We start from the raw sequence: 18936 nt of genomic DNA, 5'->3' as shown, positions 1-18936 counted from the left end.
AGAGGCGCAACAGACACTGAATTTTATTGCGGGGGCCAAAGGTATCTGGCCCCTTGGAGTTGGTGCCTGTGCGCCAGGGAGCATACTGTATAGGCTATCCCTTCCCTATCATGCAGTATCTTACATGGTCCGCAGAGTAAAGGGGGTGGGGGTGGGAGAGGAAGAATTGATTCGTCCACTCTGCTAAAATATATGTGATTTTAATATCAGCTGATCTTGCTTGAGATAGGTTAAAACTGCGGGTATGTGACACTTGCCGGTATAGGGCGGTATGCAGATTAAATAAATATAATAAAAAGGGGGAAAACCCTTGAGGAACTAAGTAGAAGCATAAACTGGTGAAATTGGCACGGTTGGGATTGCAGTATCTGGAGACACTCAGTTATCAGCACATGAAATCGACAGCAGAGTAGGTTGAACCCAACCAAAAGAATATATTGAAAGCAATCAGAACAAGGCGCCTCGAAGCTTTTGCAGCAGAACGTGCCATTTACATTAGGATGAATTGTTGAAATTGTAAGGCGCTTTGAAGCCTATGTGAGAAGTGGGATGCCCCTCCAAAAAAAAGGTATATAATGGCTCTACATAGTGACGTTTTGGCTCACCACACTGGGCTGTGGGTTGTAATCAGATAGAGAGCACCAAAACAACAACAACAACAACAACTAGAGCTAACACAAACACATGGCGAGGAAAACAACTGAACTCCGCAGCATTGGCTGTTTGGGTCCTTAGGGCACCTCCAGTCACCTTCGTTTTTCACACTGCTTGTCAAGATGTGACCTTGCCTATCCATTGGGGCCGGGGAAACGACAAGCCGATACTTTTGGGGTTGAACGACAAGTCCTCTCTCTTCCCCATCACTGGGAAGGCGTTTGGAGAGCGTGGCGGGAGAGGACGGTCGTTTCCCCCCACCCTCTGCCTCATGAAGCGGCTGCTTCCCGGCACCTGCTGGACAAAGTACAGGAGGGAAAGTCGTTGGGGGGGGGGGGAGCGTTTCAAACGGTCGTGTGAGGTGCTTGTGTACGACAATATATAACGGGCGCGGGGGGGGGGGAGAACGACGACCGTTACCTCCGCCTCCTCTCTCGCCCTGTTTTGAGGGCTGGGCTGAGGCGGAGGGAGCGGGAGGACGTTTCTTCAATGAATGGCGAAAGGCCGCCTACCCCCCACCCACCCCCTCCCGTCAGCGTCGCTGGCGGCAGCGGGCAGGTTGCCATGGCGACGGCGCTGATCCGGGGCTCCTCGCGGTAGTAACGACAAAGCCTGGCAGCCCTCTGCTCTCTGCCAAACACTCGCTGCTGGTGGTGCTGCTGCTGCGGAGCAAAGAGGCGAGGGGGAAAGAGCGCCGTCTGCAGAAGAAAGCCCGCCTGCTTGCCTGCCTTCCCGCCCGCCCGCCGGCAGGGACTCAAGCGAGGTACGGTGCGGCGCCCTTCGCCCCGTCAGCCCCCCCCCCACTCCCCCCCCCAATTTCGCAGAGTCTGTCAACTCTGTCTGCTTTATTACTGCACCAGTATCTTGTCTCCTCGCGAAACGGGGCTGCTGCTGCGGGGGGGGGGGGGCGGGCGACGGCTGCAGAAACAGCCCTGCCTGAGGCGGAGGCTCCTTCAACGTGCAACCTGACACAGCCTCTCGTGCACTTTCTGTTGGTCGTCGAGGGGCAAACTCGTAGGGTCGCGGTGGGGGGGGGGGGCAGCCCTCCCCTCGGAAATAAATGTGACTAAGGCTAGGAGTGGGTGTGGGGAAGACGAAGCCTTGATGGAAAGAAGTGAGGAAAGTTTTGTTTTTGTGGGGAGTTCAAAGGCTGTAGCTCAGGAGAGGTGGGGTGGGTACTCCTCGCAGCCCCTCTCTGAAATCAGTGGCAAAACAGGAGCTGGGCTGCATTGCAAATTTGCTTTTCCTCAGATGTATCGAAAAGTCTACACAGGGGGTGCCTTGTCCAGGTTTATTGGAAGCGATGGTTGAACGGGAGCGTAAGGTCCGTTGTTGCTTGCTTTCTTTTTTTACTGTCCCTCCCAGAAGGGGGGGGGGGGGCGATGAAAGTGATCCGCCTTCAATTGTGCACTTCCAGCCCCTTGACGATGGGGGTCACTTTTTTTCTGATAGGGTTATAACAAGTTGATTTGCTGTCGTCCTTGCAATGATTTCAAAGATACCAGGGGAGTGATGCTGACGGGTTTGTGCCATTTTCATTGCCTGCAACTGGTGGACCTCGCTTCTCTCCTTTCTATTGGGAGCTATGTTCGTTTCTATATTTAAACATCCATGGCGGGGTAAGTTAGCGATAGACTGTCAAATGGGGGTGGGGGGACATGTTTTCCTCCTGGACGTTCTCTCCTGTATCTGGTTTGACTTTTGACCTTATGAAAAGTGTATTGTGGTTGGAAGTGAACTGTATAATCAAAACACACAGAGATATGAAAGGCTGAAACGTGATGTGCCTTATTACTCTGTTGGGTTATTGGGATTAAATATACACTTAGACCTATTTGGGAAGTTTATGTGAAATACCATCTTATGCATAAATTTAATTTTTATTTTAAAAAGGATGAAGTCAAACCAGAAAGGAATAACTTTGCCACCTGGAAAGTGAAATAGCTGGGTTATTTGTTCAGTGACAAAAAGGAGCAAAACCAGGAATGATTTACAACTTTCTACAAGTTTGCAGTATGTTAGTTCTGATAATACAGTTAACATTAATTTCTAACATCACTACTGTTTTACTCCTGAGAAAATCCCAGAGTGCTTAATTCTGGAAGCCAACTGGAACTGAATAATTTAATACTTCACTGGATCATATACCAAGTAGTTTTACATTACTGTGATCATTTATGACATGGTTCAGTGGTACTATGATTTAGGACAAGGGCAGCCATCTTTCTGCACTCCAGGTATTGTTAGACTCCAAATCCCATCAGCCTCAGCCAGCATGATAAATGATCTTCACTCATGGGAAGTGTAGTGCAACAAATATCTGGACAGCACTTCGTTGACAACTCTTGATTTAGGGGAGTTTTATTGGACCAGAATAAAATTTTACCAGTTACATACCTGAATATTTGGATGCATGTGGTAGATATAATATAGAAGAAGACAGCATGGGGCAAAAAGGATAGCTAATAGCAAATATCAACCCAAGAACCAGAATTCTGTGTACAGTAATTTTGTTCATAATCCAAGGCAAGAAATATATAATAATATATTTGTCAGAATTCCTTTATCTTTAAAGGTTGCATGACAACAAGCATCAGTTTAGCAACTGAAGCTTTTTCTAGTATGGAAATGTAGTAATGATGTAATATTTCACCTGTTGAATTTTGTTTGTCACTTGGGTATTAGAGGCTCTAATAGAGCTCTAATTTAGAACCTTATCCTCGCTCCTAAAAGTTGGCAACTAATATTTCTTTAGCAGTTAGTAGCATGGGCATCAGCTAAGCAGTGGAGTCCTATATATGTACAGTGGTACCTCGAGTTACATATGCTTCAGGTTACATATGCTTCAGGTTACAGACTCCGCTAACCCAAAAATAGTACCCCGGGTTAAGAACTTTGCTTCAGGATGAGAACAGAAATCGTGCTCCGGCGGCGCGGCAGAAGCAGGAGGCCCCATTAGCTAAAGTGGTGCTTCAGGTTAAGAACAGTTTCAGGTTAAGAACGGACCTCCGGAACGAATTAGGTACTTAACCCGAGGTACCACTGTACTTAAAAGTACTAATTAGAAGTAACCCCGCATTGTGTTCAGTTGGACTTTTTCCAGATAGATATTTATAGAATTGTGGCCTAAGAGTTTATCTGTTTCAATGAGATGCCAATCCTAAGTGAGTTTTCTTATGAAATAATAATTATTAGGGTTTATACATGAGTACACCCCAGTTTAAAGATGTCACATCCTTCCTTTAAATACGTATGAAATTATGACTGCTGAAATACTGATTAGTGAGAGAACAAAATACACTTGGTAAGATTGGTTTTGTGTTGTAGCATGCTCTATGTCAATGATAATTTTCTTTAATTGTCCATCATAGTGCACTTGGCTTGTTGAGAAAACTATTTCCTTTCCCGTGCCCTTTGTTCTTATGTAACATTGTGATACCTTTTGTGTTTGTAAAATTCATTGCAACAATGACCTGTGTTAGTATTGTAGCACAAAAGGCCATGATGTTGCTAGACCTTTTCCTAAAAGTGATATTAAACAGAATGTGCATATCTGGATGGTGAAAAAACAGCTCAGTGTATGTTTTTTCACTAAACCATGGCCCTCACCAACTGCATGACACAAATAAAGGAAAACGTAGGGACCTAATAAAAATTCAAATTTAAAAACACAAAAGAAAGTCACAGCCTCCCCTTTCATATCACAGCAGCCCAATTCTGTGCTTCTTCATCCAAATATAATTTTCATTGAGTTCAATGGGAACTTACTCAAAAGTACCGGTAAGTGTGCACAGGATCGCAATCTACCATACTGTAACAATTATATAGAGTAATAGCTCTGAAAGCTCTGTTGGTCTTAAAAGCAAGCATGATGAAAACCCAGAAAGAAAATGAAGCAAACCTTCAGTGATATCATTATAAGCTTATTGCTTGCATGTGTATAATAATTCATGTGTATATGAATAAAAGCAGATATTACATATATGGTAAAATTGCTAGTTGATATCAAGAACCGTATACAGTATGTAGGATTGTCCAATACTTTTTCAAGCTATAAGAACAATATGGTGCTCAGAATGTACCTAATTTCTGTACTTCACATTATTGTACACTATCTATATCTTTTAGAATACAAGTAAAATATCCATCTTATCCATGATCTTCTGAAATGTCTATTCTATACCCTCTTGACCCCATCCACCTGACAATCTGTTTGGGTGAAGATAAGAAGGCATGGCTTTGAAATGTCAGTAAGAAAGATGTAAAGTAGCTGTTAGAAATACAGTATCCTCCTGACGATTTGGGTACCTGCCAGAAGCGACTTCAGACACATATTCAGACACTTACCAATGACCCCCTAGAGACTGTGATTTCATTGTTGCTATGGCGCACTGATGGGACCTAGCAGTAGGTGTCTCAGGAAAATCTCCTGTGGCCATTATAGACATTCTGAAGAGTAGTTACTTCTACCTATTTATTTATTTATTTATTTAGTCAATGATGCTGCAGCAACAAGCTATTGATATACAACTGCATCATAAGGTATTTTTCAAATAGGACACAGAATCAGCTTGTGTCCCTGTTTTAAAACACTGCTCTGTTCTGATTTCATGTCTGAAACCATTTGTTCCTTGCTGAACACCAGATGTGTCTTAAATTTAGTGGCATCTCATATTTTAAGGAAATGGCCCTTAATGAAAAACATCACTGTTCCAGAAGAGTTCCATATTTCAGAAAATTACATCTCTACAGAACATCAAGTTCACAGTGTCTCTCATTTTTGACATTTTGATCTGATAACCGTAATGAAAAACAACAGAGTGCTTGACTAGTCTTGGGTATTTATGCTGCAATCCTAACTCCACTTACCTGGGAGTAAGCCTCATAGAATTCAGCAGGATTTACTTCTGAGTAGACATCGTTAGGCTGGTGCTGTTAGCTCTGCTTTTTCTCAATAATTCCTGCCCAGAAACCACTGAGCTAGTTCATGCGCACAAATGAGAACACCCCACCTCTAGCCAAGAGGATAAACTGACCTGATATTTTGGTTGATTGGTGCTCACTGTTGGCCATTACCTAACCGAAAGATGGGTTGCAACAGCAGCACTCCCACCATACATAGACATCTGTGTTTTTTTGTTTTTGTTTTACCATGTAAGACCCCAAGATGCACGTTCAGGCTAGAGATGGGTCTTGGGTCTGAAAAGACTGAAACTACTGAATATGATAAGCCACTTTAAGCAGCAGAGAAGTGGGATATATAAATAAATAAAATTAATATACAAATAGGGTAAAGAGTTGGTAGAACTTATTCTGGCTGGGCATTTGCCTCCATCAAGCTCCCCTGCAGTAGAGCTTATGTTTAGAAGAGATTGTTGAATATGTTCTTCTGTCTTTAAGGTGTTTTTGCATGACATGAAGTTATATGATACTAATATACTACATTCACAAGGGCAGGACAACCTAGTGAGTAGTATAGGTGGCTGGACAATTAGACTGCTCTGGAAAACCCTCAAGTGTGGAACACTATTGGCATTACCCTAGGATCTCAGAACAACAATCTGGTGCAGGTTTCACCCTGCAGTGTTCCCAGTTGCTGCTTATTCTGTTGGCTCCATTCACATACAGAGCAAGGAAAAGGAACAGAAAAGGAAAATCCTTAAGGGGAACACAGTCCTCCTTCATTACTAAAAAGCATGATATGGAGCATAGGCAGCAAAATTAATTTTGCCCTGGAGTGGCAATATAACTTGAGATAACTCTATATGTTAGTGATATAAACCCCCACCTTCCTTGAAAGATGCATCTAGTTTTGGTGAAAGATTTATTTGATGCTTTTCCTGAGTTGGAAGCTCCAAATTTGCATCCAGTTTCACATTAAGTTAAATTTGGCAGCAATGTTATGCACTAGAGCTGGCCTTCTTTTGTGTTTTCAAAGTTCTCATATCAGTGCAATTCAGGGAAATTAATTCCTGTGAAAACGAGCAAGTATACATCCAGGGAAGAAAAACAGTAGCCCATTATAACTCCCTGGGATCTCTTCAGAAGGGAATGCATGAGGCCACTGTGTGGCAGGTAGTGAATGGAATTGGGGGCGATATCTGTAAAAGACAATACAATCCTATCCATGCCCCTTTAGAAGTATATCATTGAGTCCAATAGTGCTTAATCCCAGGTAAATGACTATAGGATTGCCACCAGAGGCACAGTGGAAGAACTGATGTGCTGCATTACCTAACTGCTGGTTAAGAAAGGTGGTGTTTGCCACAAAACCACTTGGAAACCTAATCTTCCACACTGTCAATTGTTTCAAAGTAGTAGGTGTGTGATTAATGAAGTGCAAGCAACACATAATATTTGGGGTGAGCAAAAAGCTGTGGGAGGCAGTGTTTTATGGTATCATAATCAATGTCCTCCCTTTGACCCTGGCTATTTGTGAACCATGGCTACATGTTTGCATGAGCCATCCTGTGGTATTGTTCTCTAGGTACCTCTTGTGGTGCACCTGCTTGTTACAGTGTCATTTGAATGTCATAGGATGATTAGGTATGGCAACAGTCCTGCCTTTGAGCAGAGGTAGAGTTGCCAGCATTTTTCTGGCAGAACTGCTTTGCCTTTTCACAGTTGTGTAACCAGTAGAAATTTAACTGGCCAAGCTTTTCCCCTCACTGCATCTATGAGGTAGGAAAACCTTTTCCAGTGAAGTTAGTTTGTTACCCAACTGTTAATGGAATAGGAATCCCATTAAAAAGATTGTTAACCATAAGGAATTCCTTTAGACGACATTGTAGCTCCCTCCAATTCCGAAATGTAAATTCTTACATATTTATTAAATTTGTATATTATGTTTACAGAGATTATATTTGACACTTCTGTTAATGCATTATAGTATGATATTGTTCTTGACTATACATATATACTGTTCAGACTAAATTTAGACATATATCCATTTTTTTACTCTAAATTTAGTCTTGCATTGTGACACAGTCATGCACAGAAAGAGGCTACTGCATCTCAGTGATTGTGAGTCACTGCAGTCTTGTTAGTAAAATGCTATTAGGAAGGGACTGCCAAGAAGGCTTTTTTCAAATCATTCACCTCATGTTATATGAATTATAAGTTATGCCTTCAGTGCATTTTTAACAGAAGATAATATAAATTGTCTATTCTGGGGCAGAAGTGGACATCTACATACAAATCACTGGATTGTTCAGAAAGGAGGAATGGGGTGGGGTGAAGAAGTGCACAGCTTTTCACAAGTAGTTTTAATACAAAATAAATGTTTACTGGTAAGATCAGAGATGTAGCCTTGAGACTGAAATTTGCACACGTATCTGCCAATATATCTCATGTCTTTCAACCCTTGTATGCCTATAATATTTCAAGGTTGACATGTAATTTCACACAATGTGATAGATATCACAGTATATTTAGATACCTGAGGCCAGAAGAAAATACACACCACTACACAACTATAAAATAGTAATCTACAACTGGGAAACTGTTTAACAATACTTTTCCACTGTCTTCCCTGCCTCCCTAAGATCTGAATCTCCTGCTTTTTCACATCCTTAATGCATTTATTTTGACTGAGTTCACTGGTTAAGAGTATTAAAAATGCTGATTCAGAAAGGCAGTTTCTCTGCCTTGAAAGTGTTATTTTATTTACACACGAGCAATATCAACTGAAGCAAAATTGAAGGAAATCCTATTCTAAGCCTCTAATCCTTTCAATTCCAAATAGTTCTGGGAGGATTGTGGTGAAATTAGTTTGATGATATTACAGGCTTTGGGAATGGGACATTAAAGAGAGAGAGAGAGCACATTCTGGTCATTCAAGTACTATATTAAAAAGCCATAAATTATCACTATGCACATGGTTGAGTCAAAATATCCACTACCAGGGCAAGAAATGTAAAATATATAACATGTGGTTAATAAACTGTGCACAAGATGAATATTACCCAACCACTAACCTCAGTGTCCAAAAAAGTTTTGAAAATGCTTTGAAAGCTTTTTGATTTTAGAATATAACAAAAGGTGCTTATCAACAAAGGTCCCCATGTGACCCCCCCAATGCCCACCATTTTAATCAGGGGTGCCAACTTGAATAAAGTATTGTGGGGGCCCATGTAAGCCCCGCTTCACATAATCGATAACTTGATGCAGTGCACACACTGCATCAATGCCCATCAACTTAGTGGGGGCCTGGCCTCCTCAAACATTTTATTGTGGATGCCAAAAACCCCATGGCCCCTAGGAGCTAGTTCCTATGATTTGAATAATATTTTATTTCTAAAATCAGTTTTTCTTTGGTCAGTATGTGCTCCATGTTTTCAACATTTAAATGAATCCATAAAAATAACAATATTTTTTAAAGTGTGAACAGGAGTGAAATGGATTAGACTAGAAGATGCTTGCAGAAATGGCTAATCAATTTCTCTATTTGTAAAGAATGGTTTGTGTGGAGCTACATGATGTGCTGTTATGGGGTCTTAAGAAAATGGTTTCACTCTTACAGGATCTTGTGGTGCAGGAAGTATTATCCAATAAAACACGGAGACCTAACTGAATCTCAAATATAAATCATGGGATATTCTCTCTCCTACACCCTTGCCCTATTACACTTGTACAGTTATACAAAAGAGGTTATGAGGCCAGTCACCACTAGACCACTCAGGGTAAAGACCTCTACAGAAATTGGATGCTCTACAGAAATAATTGCCTCAGCAGATGCAATTCCTTGAAGAGAAAAGGTTTCCGTCCTTTATGATTGAGACTCAATTAGAGTTCCCTGTTTTACCAGAGAATACTCTGTGTACCGCATAACCTTGTAAGAGTGAAACTAGCTTCCTGAACAGGGTTTTCTTTATAACTTGCCTTTCTGTTCAACCCAACACTCCTATGGAAATGAGCTGCTAGTTCCCTTTTTAAAAAGCTAATTGGAATTTGATCCATGGTGTTAAGAACAGCTGACAGTCTGGAGTTTTTCTAATATAGCTGTTTTTAAATAACTTGCAGTATTCAGCCTTAAAAAATAATGAACACTAAAGATTACAGCAATAACCTTGCTGCAGTTTGCCATCAGTTGGATGCCTTTCAGACCCCACATAGCAATGGAATCACTGTATATTTCACATAGTGAATTTATAGATGTGTTTGAGGGTGTAGAATAATGGCTTTTTCAGGCACAATACAATGTCAACACGGGAGTATTAAATGGTTCATTTAGATGATACTGAATTGCAGAGTCCTTCAGACTTGAAGCCTTGCCAAAAGAGCTGCCACAATTCAAGAATTCATAATGATTTCACCAATCTCTTGCCTGTTGTGTTGCTTCACTCCAAATTATGAAAGTGAGAATCATTTTCTATAGCACATCCAACTCTGCAGAATACTGATGGAATAAGCAGGATTCCCAAAACTGATATTGTTGCACGCCACCCCAATCTCTGAGTGGTGGGATATTCCAGAGGTTCCAGGCACTTACATAGGGTTCAGTTTCCTTGGAATGAGCGACAGCAGAGACTGTGGTGTCTTTATGATATATGGTTTATTTACACATATATACAATCTCCCATAGCCACAACTGTAGATTTAAGCAGAAATCAAGTGTGGCTCTCATTCTCTGGCTTCTGTCTGCTTCTAGCCCAGCTTTCATCTCTCACACACTATTCTGACTTTTATCTTTCTCACTACCAGCCAGATGAGGGAAGAGGCCCACCCATTTGCCCTCTGGCACAGAGCAATTTCCTTTGTCAGACTTACAATCATACTTAGGTGGTAACTATGACCCTTGCCTGGCTAATTCAGCAATGGAATCCTACATTAGATTTTAACCCTTGCTGTATCCAGGACCTCAAGAATTAGAAGGGACTCAGGCATCATACAGTCTGACTCCCCAAACTCACACAACAATATTATGAAGCATGGAGTGACAGAGTGCAGACCAACATTTAACAGCATTTTAAACTGGAGTTTATGCTTTAATTTTTATTTTATTTTTAGTTTAAAGCCATCTAATCTAGTGGAGGACGCGGGTGGCGCTGTGGGCAAAACCTCAGCGACTAGGACTTGCCGATCGCATGGTCGGTGGTTCGAATCCCCGCGGCGGGGTGCGCTCCCGTTGCTCAGTCCCAGCGCCTGCCAACCTAGCAGTTCGAAAGCACCCCCGGGTGCAAGTAGTTAAATAGGGACCGCTTACTAGCGGGAAGGTAAACGGCGTTTCTGTGGGCTGTGCTGGCTCGCCAGAGCAGCTTCGTCACGCTGGCCACGTGACCCGGAAGTGTCTTCGGACAGCGCTGGCTCCCGGCCTCTAGAGTGAGATGAGCGCACAACCCTAGAGTCTGTCAAGACTGGCCCGTACCGGCAGGGGTACCTTTTAATCTAGTGGCCATCATCCACATATTGCGGAAGGGAATTGCATTGTTTAACTTCTTTCTTCTTTGTTGCTCACTCATAGCCAAGTAAGATTGTCTTCCATGAATATGGTCTTAAGTGACAGTGTCTGTAAGTGACTGTGGAGGCCAATTCTGGTTCCGCACATCCTTCCACAGTGGGAACATAGGTTTCCGGGTAGGAGCTGATCATGGTGAGGATTTGTCAAGCGTGCCTTACTCTTAGCACATATCTCCCTTTCATCCTGAGTTCGTGCTTTCATCCTGAGTTCCCTTTCATCCTGAGTTCGTTGTAAACCATATATTCATAATCTGTATCTGAATTAGCATAAAAATAAAATCAATGGGAGCTTTGCCATTGGCTTCAGTAGAGTGCAGACTACACCCTATGTCTGTTGTGAACCTGGAATTATAGGAAATCACAACTGTCTTTCTGTCAATACACATTCATTTAAACAAATGTCATTCCTGAACTGGTATGCCGGTATAGCCATGGGGGGGGGGGTTTAGAAATGGTTGAAGTAAACTAAACTGAATTAATAGTTCAAACCTTCATGCAACATATCTCCTTCAAAGCTTGAAAATCATTATATAGTATAAATTGGATTGCTATTTGAAACATGACACATTTTTAATCTTGCCAATGAATTTTATTGGCTGAGAACTGCAGACACTCCAAGTGTCCCTATTTTCCAAGCTCAGTACTGGATTTACAGAAGCCCCCCTGGTTTCTGATTTGATCCTGGAATGTCCTGCTTTTCCTAAGGATATCCCTATTTTTATCACATAAATGTTGGAGTGTATGGTAGGACCTTCGTATTTTCATTGAAGAAAAGTTGGAGGTAATTGAGTTATGTGACCCATGAGTCAAGGAGATAAGTAACTATAGAACCTTTAGAAGATATCTGAAGGCAGCCCGGGGCAGGGTATAATTAATAAAATTATCATTATCATTATCATCATCATGGAATAGGACGTTCCTATTTTCATCAGAGAAAGGTGGAGGGTATGGAACTGAATGCTTGCAAAGGTACAGTGATACTAATATGCCTATTTCTTTTCGTGTTGGGATAATGTGGGACCCAAACACACACCTCAATGAGGGACTAGTGACAAAGTTGTAAGAAGATGCTTTCTTGAACTCAAAAGTGCTAATTATATCTGAGAAGCTGGAAGCTGAAGAGGACTTCATTTGACTGAGTGTTCCTTACTCTGCTTTTTATATAATTTATATATGGCTCTTCCTTCATCTTGAGTATTTTTATGCTACTGTATAAAATAATATTTTAGGTTCCCAAATTTGATGAAAAAGGTAATATCAATGATGTATATGGTGCAGCTTTTCTTTAGTAAACTGCAGGTTAATTTTACCCTTATGAGAGACTGCCCTTTTTCTGACAAGACCATCAGAAAGTCATGTTGATTGGAATTTTTGTAACATACACATTTATTTTATTGACATAAGGATAATTAACCAAAATATTTTTATGTACCATGAAATGTCAGTTTCAATGCACTTAATATTACCCAGGGTGGTGTTAATAGCAATAGTTTGATCCATTGGGTAAGGGAAAGCAAAGGCATTGCTGACCATATCACCAAACTTGTTATCCATGCACCATAGACCATAGAAAATGGTGTGTTCTGCCAGTTCAGGTCCCATCAGATTTGTTTTAATATTTCAGTAACCTAGCAATATTAAGTATTTTTGACACAGTAATAAAATGTAACACTTCTGCTGCACACACTGCTGATGCTGCATTCTTCCACGTGCATTATATTTTGGGTGCTCTTTTGAAGGCATTAAAAAAATCCTTTACTGTTTTCTGCCAGTAAGAATCTGTTTATCATGCGAAGAATGTATAAGGCCATTTTCCTTCTGACTATGAACCAAAAGCAGATCAATATGCCATGTCCTGTAACTTTAGTGCAATGTAACACATTGATTAAAACCGACAGGGAAATGCCTATTGTTGAAAGCTGACTAAAGCTAGCAGAAAATGTTGCATGAAACAGGTTGAGCAAACACTTGCTGCTAGGAATGTGTGTATACAAGCATCAGGATGAGTAAAGCAGCTTTAAAAGTTAGTAACACAGTGTGGTTTTTTTCTTCTGAATCAGATAAGACTTTTGAACATGAATGCAGCAATCTCCATGTGCCCCAAACATATCAGACTTTGATTTTTATAGGCTTGGACTAAGGAGGTGTGTATCCTCTAAAAACAGAGGGTTTCCCCCCTTTTTTTGTTTAGAACCATTGGTTAATTTGTACAAATTTAGTCAATTAATCTATTAGACATTTGAAACCATCAACTAAGATTTCTTTAATTGGGTGATAGTCCTAACTTAAATGTAGTCCCATGACTGTTTCAGTTGTCAATGGTGCTTCTGATTACAGAGTTGAAGATGTAGGTGAACATCAAGATAATTGTATCCAGAGATTATTACTGACACAATAGATGTTGCACGATTTCTCCCTGAAAATGGGCTTTTTTCCATCATGGCATCAAAAAACCACACATTTTGGAGTGCTATGCAAGATCGCAGCCCCCCCCCCCGTGCTTTTTTTTGGGGGGGGGGGGAATCATAGTGCAAAATTGAGCAAGATGGCCATCATTCTCTCGCAAGAAAAATTTGGATGTCCCATTTTTTCTGGGACATTTGCAGGGTTTAGCAGCATGGCACATATGTATGGGATATATGTATGTGTGTTTATTTAAAGTACTTATATTCTGCATTTCAGGATAGGCCTCCCAAGGCAGCTTACAAAAAATTATCCAAAATTTCCATCTTACTATTTAAATAGTAAGCACTTCGTTCTCAGCAAACTCATGTGAAAGAAGAGGTTATTGGTTATGAGGTGATTCTGTGCTGGAAGAATATATATTTTTGGCACTTAATGAAAATGACTGGTTCTGCTATCTTAAAGAATGGGATTTTCTGCCAGGCGTAAGAGAAACAGCCATGGAAGTTAGAGAATGATTCCTGTCCTGCACTTACTGTGCCTTGGGGAGCTTCCAAATTTATGAATTTGTTTATGGCAATTTATATAGTCAAACTGCCTGAATCCATGTCACATCAAGAGAGTGGAAAATGTAATGGGTTAGAAAGGGGAGGGGAGCATGTAGTCCAGGGTGCCTGTTATGGTTGTCAATTCCACAGCTCCAATTGACCCATGTTCTGGTCTGCCACAGACACACATATTACAGCTCTAGGTGAAAGAACCTATTGTAAATGAATTGTTTTGTTTTGCAGATAGCAATGAGACTGGGATATCATCTAAAGAAGTGGCTGCCCACATGAGGACTCTTCTAAAGTTGTTCTTTAGTCCCTGCCCCATATCCATTCAGGGTCTGTGGTAAGACTTAGATTGCAAAATACAGTGCTGATGGCATTAGGCACTTACTCTTTTTTATTTTTTAAAAGTTGTAATCTTCAGCAGGATACACGTTGGAGATTTCAAAACAGATATGATGCACATATTTTAGAATGGTGCACAAGTAAAGCCATTCTGGAGATCTTAAATATAATAAATGATATATTTGGGAGGAATATAGCATTAAATCCAAAGCAAATGTTACTTGGTTGTTCACAAGGAACTGTTAATGATGTAGACCTAGAACTCATACAACGTTATTAATAGCAATGAAACTAGTAATATTGGGTAATTGAAAATCTAATAGACCATATATAATGTAGCGGTATATGAAAATCTGGAATATAGTTATTTTCAGTAAGTTAACATATAAATTGTGTAAGAAGTGATGTGCTAAGAAATTTATCAAAGTAAGCAGTTTGTTTATAAGTTACTAGAACTTGAAATATCAAGATAATTGTCAATCATATGTTTAGTTTAACTTAATTTAAACTGATTTGGATTCTTTTCTTTCCTTCTTCACAACTGATTGAGCTGCTGATCGCTGATATTCTCTTAGTTATTTGCTTATCACCTAGAATTATAAGCATCATCTTATGTAAATATTATATATAAATATAATGTGAATCTATATGAAACTATTAAATGAATATTTTAAACTCATATACCATAGGTTTTTTTTAAAAAAATCTCCTCTATAACTTTAAGAATTTGTGCCCGTGGGTTGCATCCCATTTGCGCAAGACATGTTTGTGCAACAGGACTTCTTTCACACCTCCACACGCACTCCATCCCTCAATCTGCTCCAGAGAGTTTGGAAAAACTGCAAAAGAATGTTGGAGGGTGGTGTGCAGGGGGAGGAGAGGAAGTTCCATTGCACAAGCAGAAGTATTTGCATGAACAGTATAAGTTTGCTGGATACAACCCTATGTTTGCTTGCTTTCATTTACCCACCTCAGCTCCATTGCCTTTTCCTAAGCAGTCTTTAAACAGAAATCAAATAATAGCAGCAGCAGCAACAACTAGGGAGACATGGGTAGAAATACCTACTCAGCCTTGGGACAGCTAACTGGTTACCTTGATCTAGTCACCACTTCTCAGCCTAACCTTACTCTGAAAGTTGTTTTGAGACTGAAAGAGCAAAACCTTGAAAAATAAGTAGCTAAAATATAAAATGGAACATCTTTAATTGAATTCGTGTATTTCTTTTTCTTCCCCTTTACAGAAACTATATATTATATGGAAGCTATGTATATGAAAGACACTGAAGAAAAAAGCAGATAGTCCTAGTAAGAGGTTGAAAATTATGACTGTTGGTACTCCTCCCATCCCTGATTGATTTGAGTACTGTGGTAATCTGAAAGGCACTCTAAACATCTTTCTTTTCACAAAGAAAGAAAGACAAAGCAACAGCCTTTGTCTGACATCACCACAAGTCTAAAGCACATTGAAAAGAAAAATGACCAGCCTACTTCCAGAAGATACTGTGGAGTCCCAGGGCTCAGATGAGCTTGAATGCAAAATCTGTTACAACCGCTATAACATGAGACAGAGAAAACCTAAAGTACTGGAGTGTTGCCACAGAGTATGTGCCAAATGTCTTTGCAAGATCATAGATTTTGGGGATTCTCCTCAGGGAGTCATTGTTTGTCCATTCTGTAGGTTTGAAACATGCCTGCCTGATGATGAGGTCAGTAGTCTTCCTGATGACAACAATATCCTTGTAAATTTGGCTTATGGAGGCAAGGTGAAGAAGTGCCTACCAGACAATCCCACAGAACTCCTGCTGACTCCCAAAAGGCTGGCCTCTCTCGTTAGCCCCTCTCACACTTCCTCCAACTGTCTGGTTATAACTATCATGGAGGTTCAGAGAGAGAGCCCTCCAACCCTGAACTCAACCCCTGTTGTGGAATTCTACAGGCCCACAAGCTTTGACTCTGTTGCATCTGTGCCTCATCACTGGACGGTGTGGAACTGTACATCCTTGCTCTTCCAGACTTCAATTCGAGTCCTAGTTTGGTTGCTAGGCTTGCTATATTTTAGTTCCTTGCCTTTAGGGATCTACTTACTGGTATCAAAGAAAGTCACCCTTGGGGTAGTCTTTGTCAGTCTTGTTCCCTCGAGTCTTGTTATTCTCATGGTTTATGGCTTTTGCCAGTGTATATGTCATGAGTTTCTGGACTGTATGTCTTCTTAATAGCAATTGAAACGAAACATGTGAAATTGCCATAGATGTAGCACTGTTAACTTAAATTTCTTGTTTGTATTTTTTATTTTTATCCTTCAAGGAAAATAGGAGTGCTGACAAGTTTTGTGGTCCTTTTATTATTTTAAAGGGTAATTGAATGGTTGGTTTCTTCTGCTCTAGCCTGTATTACCAATGAATAAACAAATATCATTTTTTTAAAGTCTAAGCAATAGAAAGAGGGTGAGGGAAGTACAACCACCTAACTGGGTGCCTGATCCTATGCTGCAGTAATATTTTTATTTTCAATAGATTATTCATATAAGAGAACAGTTAAGATTACTGGAGTCATTTCAGAAGAAATGCCTGTTAATATTTTAAAATGTCTCTTATTTACGTGGGTGAGTAACATTGCTCTGGGATTTAATCAGCTGTGACCCTCTAATAATTAAGTCCCATTGAAACGGGGCAAGAACAGAGATCTAACAAGGTAATTGGACATTTCATCGGTGCCTCTGATCTTTAACATGCACAAAGAAAATAGGTGCTACCATCACATCAGAACTTTTTGCCAGGCTTCCAGACAGTGAAAGAGACTGAGGAATGGATGGTTGCTTTTAACTAACCGAATAGGTAGAAAATTGTAAAGGAGGCATACGCGCCACAACAATACATGGATGTATCTTTGTTCACTGTTAACATTTCTTCTCAAATATGTTTTTGATTAAAAGCATTACAAAGCCTTACCTGTGACTATCTTCTGCATGCAGAAATATGAAGAGCTGCTATTTTCCTTGTGCAAGAAAAATCCAGCTGCATCCTGAAGAGTCTGTTCCTTGTGTGGTGACCTGTTTAGTATGCCCATAGCTTGTGCACAGTCTTACACAACCATGCACATTTCTTATTCTGCCACTTGTGGACCTCTGGATTGCAGTTGTGGTGTTGTAATATGCATAAGCTAAAATAATAATAATAAACAGATAGAGGGTTGTTATAAAGTGCTTGGGTTGGTTTAAACTAAGCTTTCCCTAGAAAACAGGTTGGAAGAGGATCACAGCCTTGCCTACTTAACCTAATAATTTTGAACTTCTTTTTATGAGGCCATACAAACCTCATGGTTTATACAATCGAAACCAAATCTCGTTATAGCAATTAAAACTGTGGTTTCAGTTTTGCAACATAGTCTCACTTTTGTTTACATCCAAGATGAATGACGTATTGAAGTGTGAAAATGCATTAAGCTGTATAATTGTTTGCCCTATTTTTTATTATAAGTAAACCAAATGATATTAACATTTAGAGATCTTTAAGGACTTCATAAGAGGCATATAATTTTGGGGATGACATGCAGCATGTCATGGAAGGAGAAAAGGCAAGTAGTGCATAATAGCTGATGCAGGAAATAACTGGTGGGATTCAATTAACAAGTCCCATTAGGACTCTCTCCCCCCCCCCCCAAAAAAAAAACACCCTGTATTTTACAAAAGAAAGCACTCAAAGCACATCTAAAGAAGTGTTACTTTTGTCCATTACTAATGGCTAGCATTGAAAACTTAATATTTCATAGAATGATCTGTTACTACTACTTTAAAGTGCTTGCAACAAGGCATGGGTAGTGGCATGGCCAGCACCAGTAAACCGCAAAGTGTAACTAATTTGTGACCCCATCAGATACGAAAAAGTCCATCTAAGAAAATATATGTTTTATAGTGTCTGTAACATTTGTATAATTTGTTTGTGTGCATACATGTTACAAGAATTTATATATTTGTAGGGAATTCACATTCAAAATTGTCCAAGCTGTACTATCTCCTAATAAATGAGTTCTTGACGTAGGATGGAATGTAGGTATAAATGTGTATCATTTCTGTACATGACTGTGTACTGTGCTTGTTGTCATCTCTGATGCTTCTATCAGTCTGTGTTTAACCTGTATGTTTTTTTAAGATCTGCTATTGATGTAGTACACATACTTTTTATGTTTTAACACATGTCAAATGTTTATAATGTCTACTCAGAAATAATACTTGATATTTGTAATTCATTTCAAGTGCTCAAAGTCTTCACATAGCCTTACAACAACTCTTTATGGCCAGCACTATCACAGTATTATACTGCAGATTGGGGAAACAGGCAGAAGCTGAGAAAATAACGACATGCCTAAGACCACCTCATCACCTTGTTATTATAGTTCTCCTCTCATTCTGCCCCAAATAGTTCCTGAAGCATTGTTTTTTAATACATAACAGTATCAGCATTCCTTTCTACAAACTGCATAACTAGTTTTGAATAGCAGAATGAGTCAAAAGCCCTTCCCTTTCAAT

At 40.0% G+C, this 18936-nt stretch overlaps 1 protein-coding gene across 2 annotated transcripts; it reads left to right on the top strand.

Annotated features, from left to right (window-relative positions):
* The first annotated feature begins 566 nt into the window (after nt 1–566).
* RNF182 (ring finger protein 182) lies at nt 567–18455 on the top strand. Of its 2 annotated transcripts, none has more exons than XM_028737635.2 (3): nt 567–1417; nt 14307–14409; nt 15653–18455. In XM_028737635.2, the coding sequence occupies exon 3, from the start codon at nt 15887–15889 to the stop codon at nt 16622–16624; it is 738 nt and encodes a 245-aa protein (XP_028593468.2). In that variant the 5' UTR covers nt 567–1417; nt 14307–14409; nt 15653–15886; the 3' UTR covers nt 16625–18455. The 2 variants fall into 2 exon arrangements, with proteins under 2 accessions (XP_028593468.2, XP_028593469.2); XM_028737636.2 differs by lacking the exon at nt 567–1417 and adding an exon at nt 11924–13256.
* Nucleotides 18456–18936: the final 481 nt, after the last annotated feature.

This window comes from Podarcis muralis, chromosome 8 (assembly GCF_964188315.1).
Source record: "Podarcis muralis chromosome 8, rPodMur119.hap1.1, whole genome shotgun sequence".
Classification (NCBI taxonomy): Eukaryota; Metazoa; Chordata; class Lepidosauria; order Squamata; family Lacertidae; genus Podarcis; species Podarcis muralis.
Note: the sequence above shows the minus strand (reverse complement) of the source record. Positions and strands in the feature narration are given on the sequence as shown.

Coding starts and splice junctions, on each gene's coding strand:
- RNF182 (XM_028737635.2), top strand. CDS start 15,887: ATGACCAGCCTACTTCCAGAAGATACTGTGGAGTCCCAGGGCTCAGAT.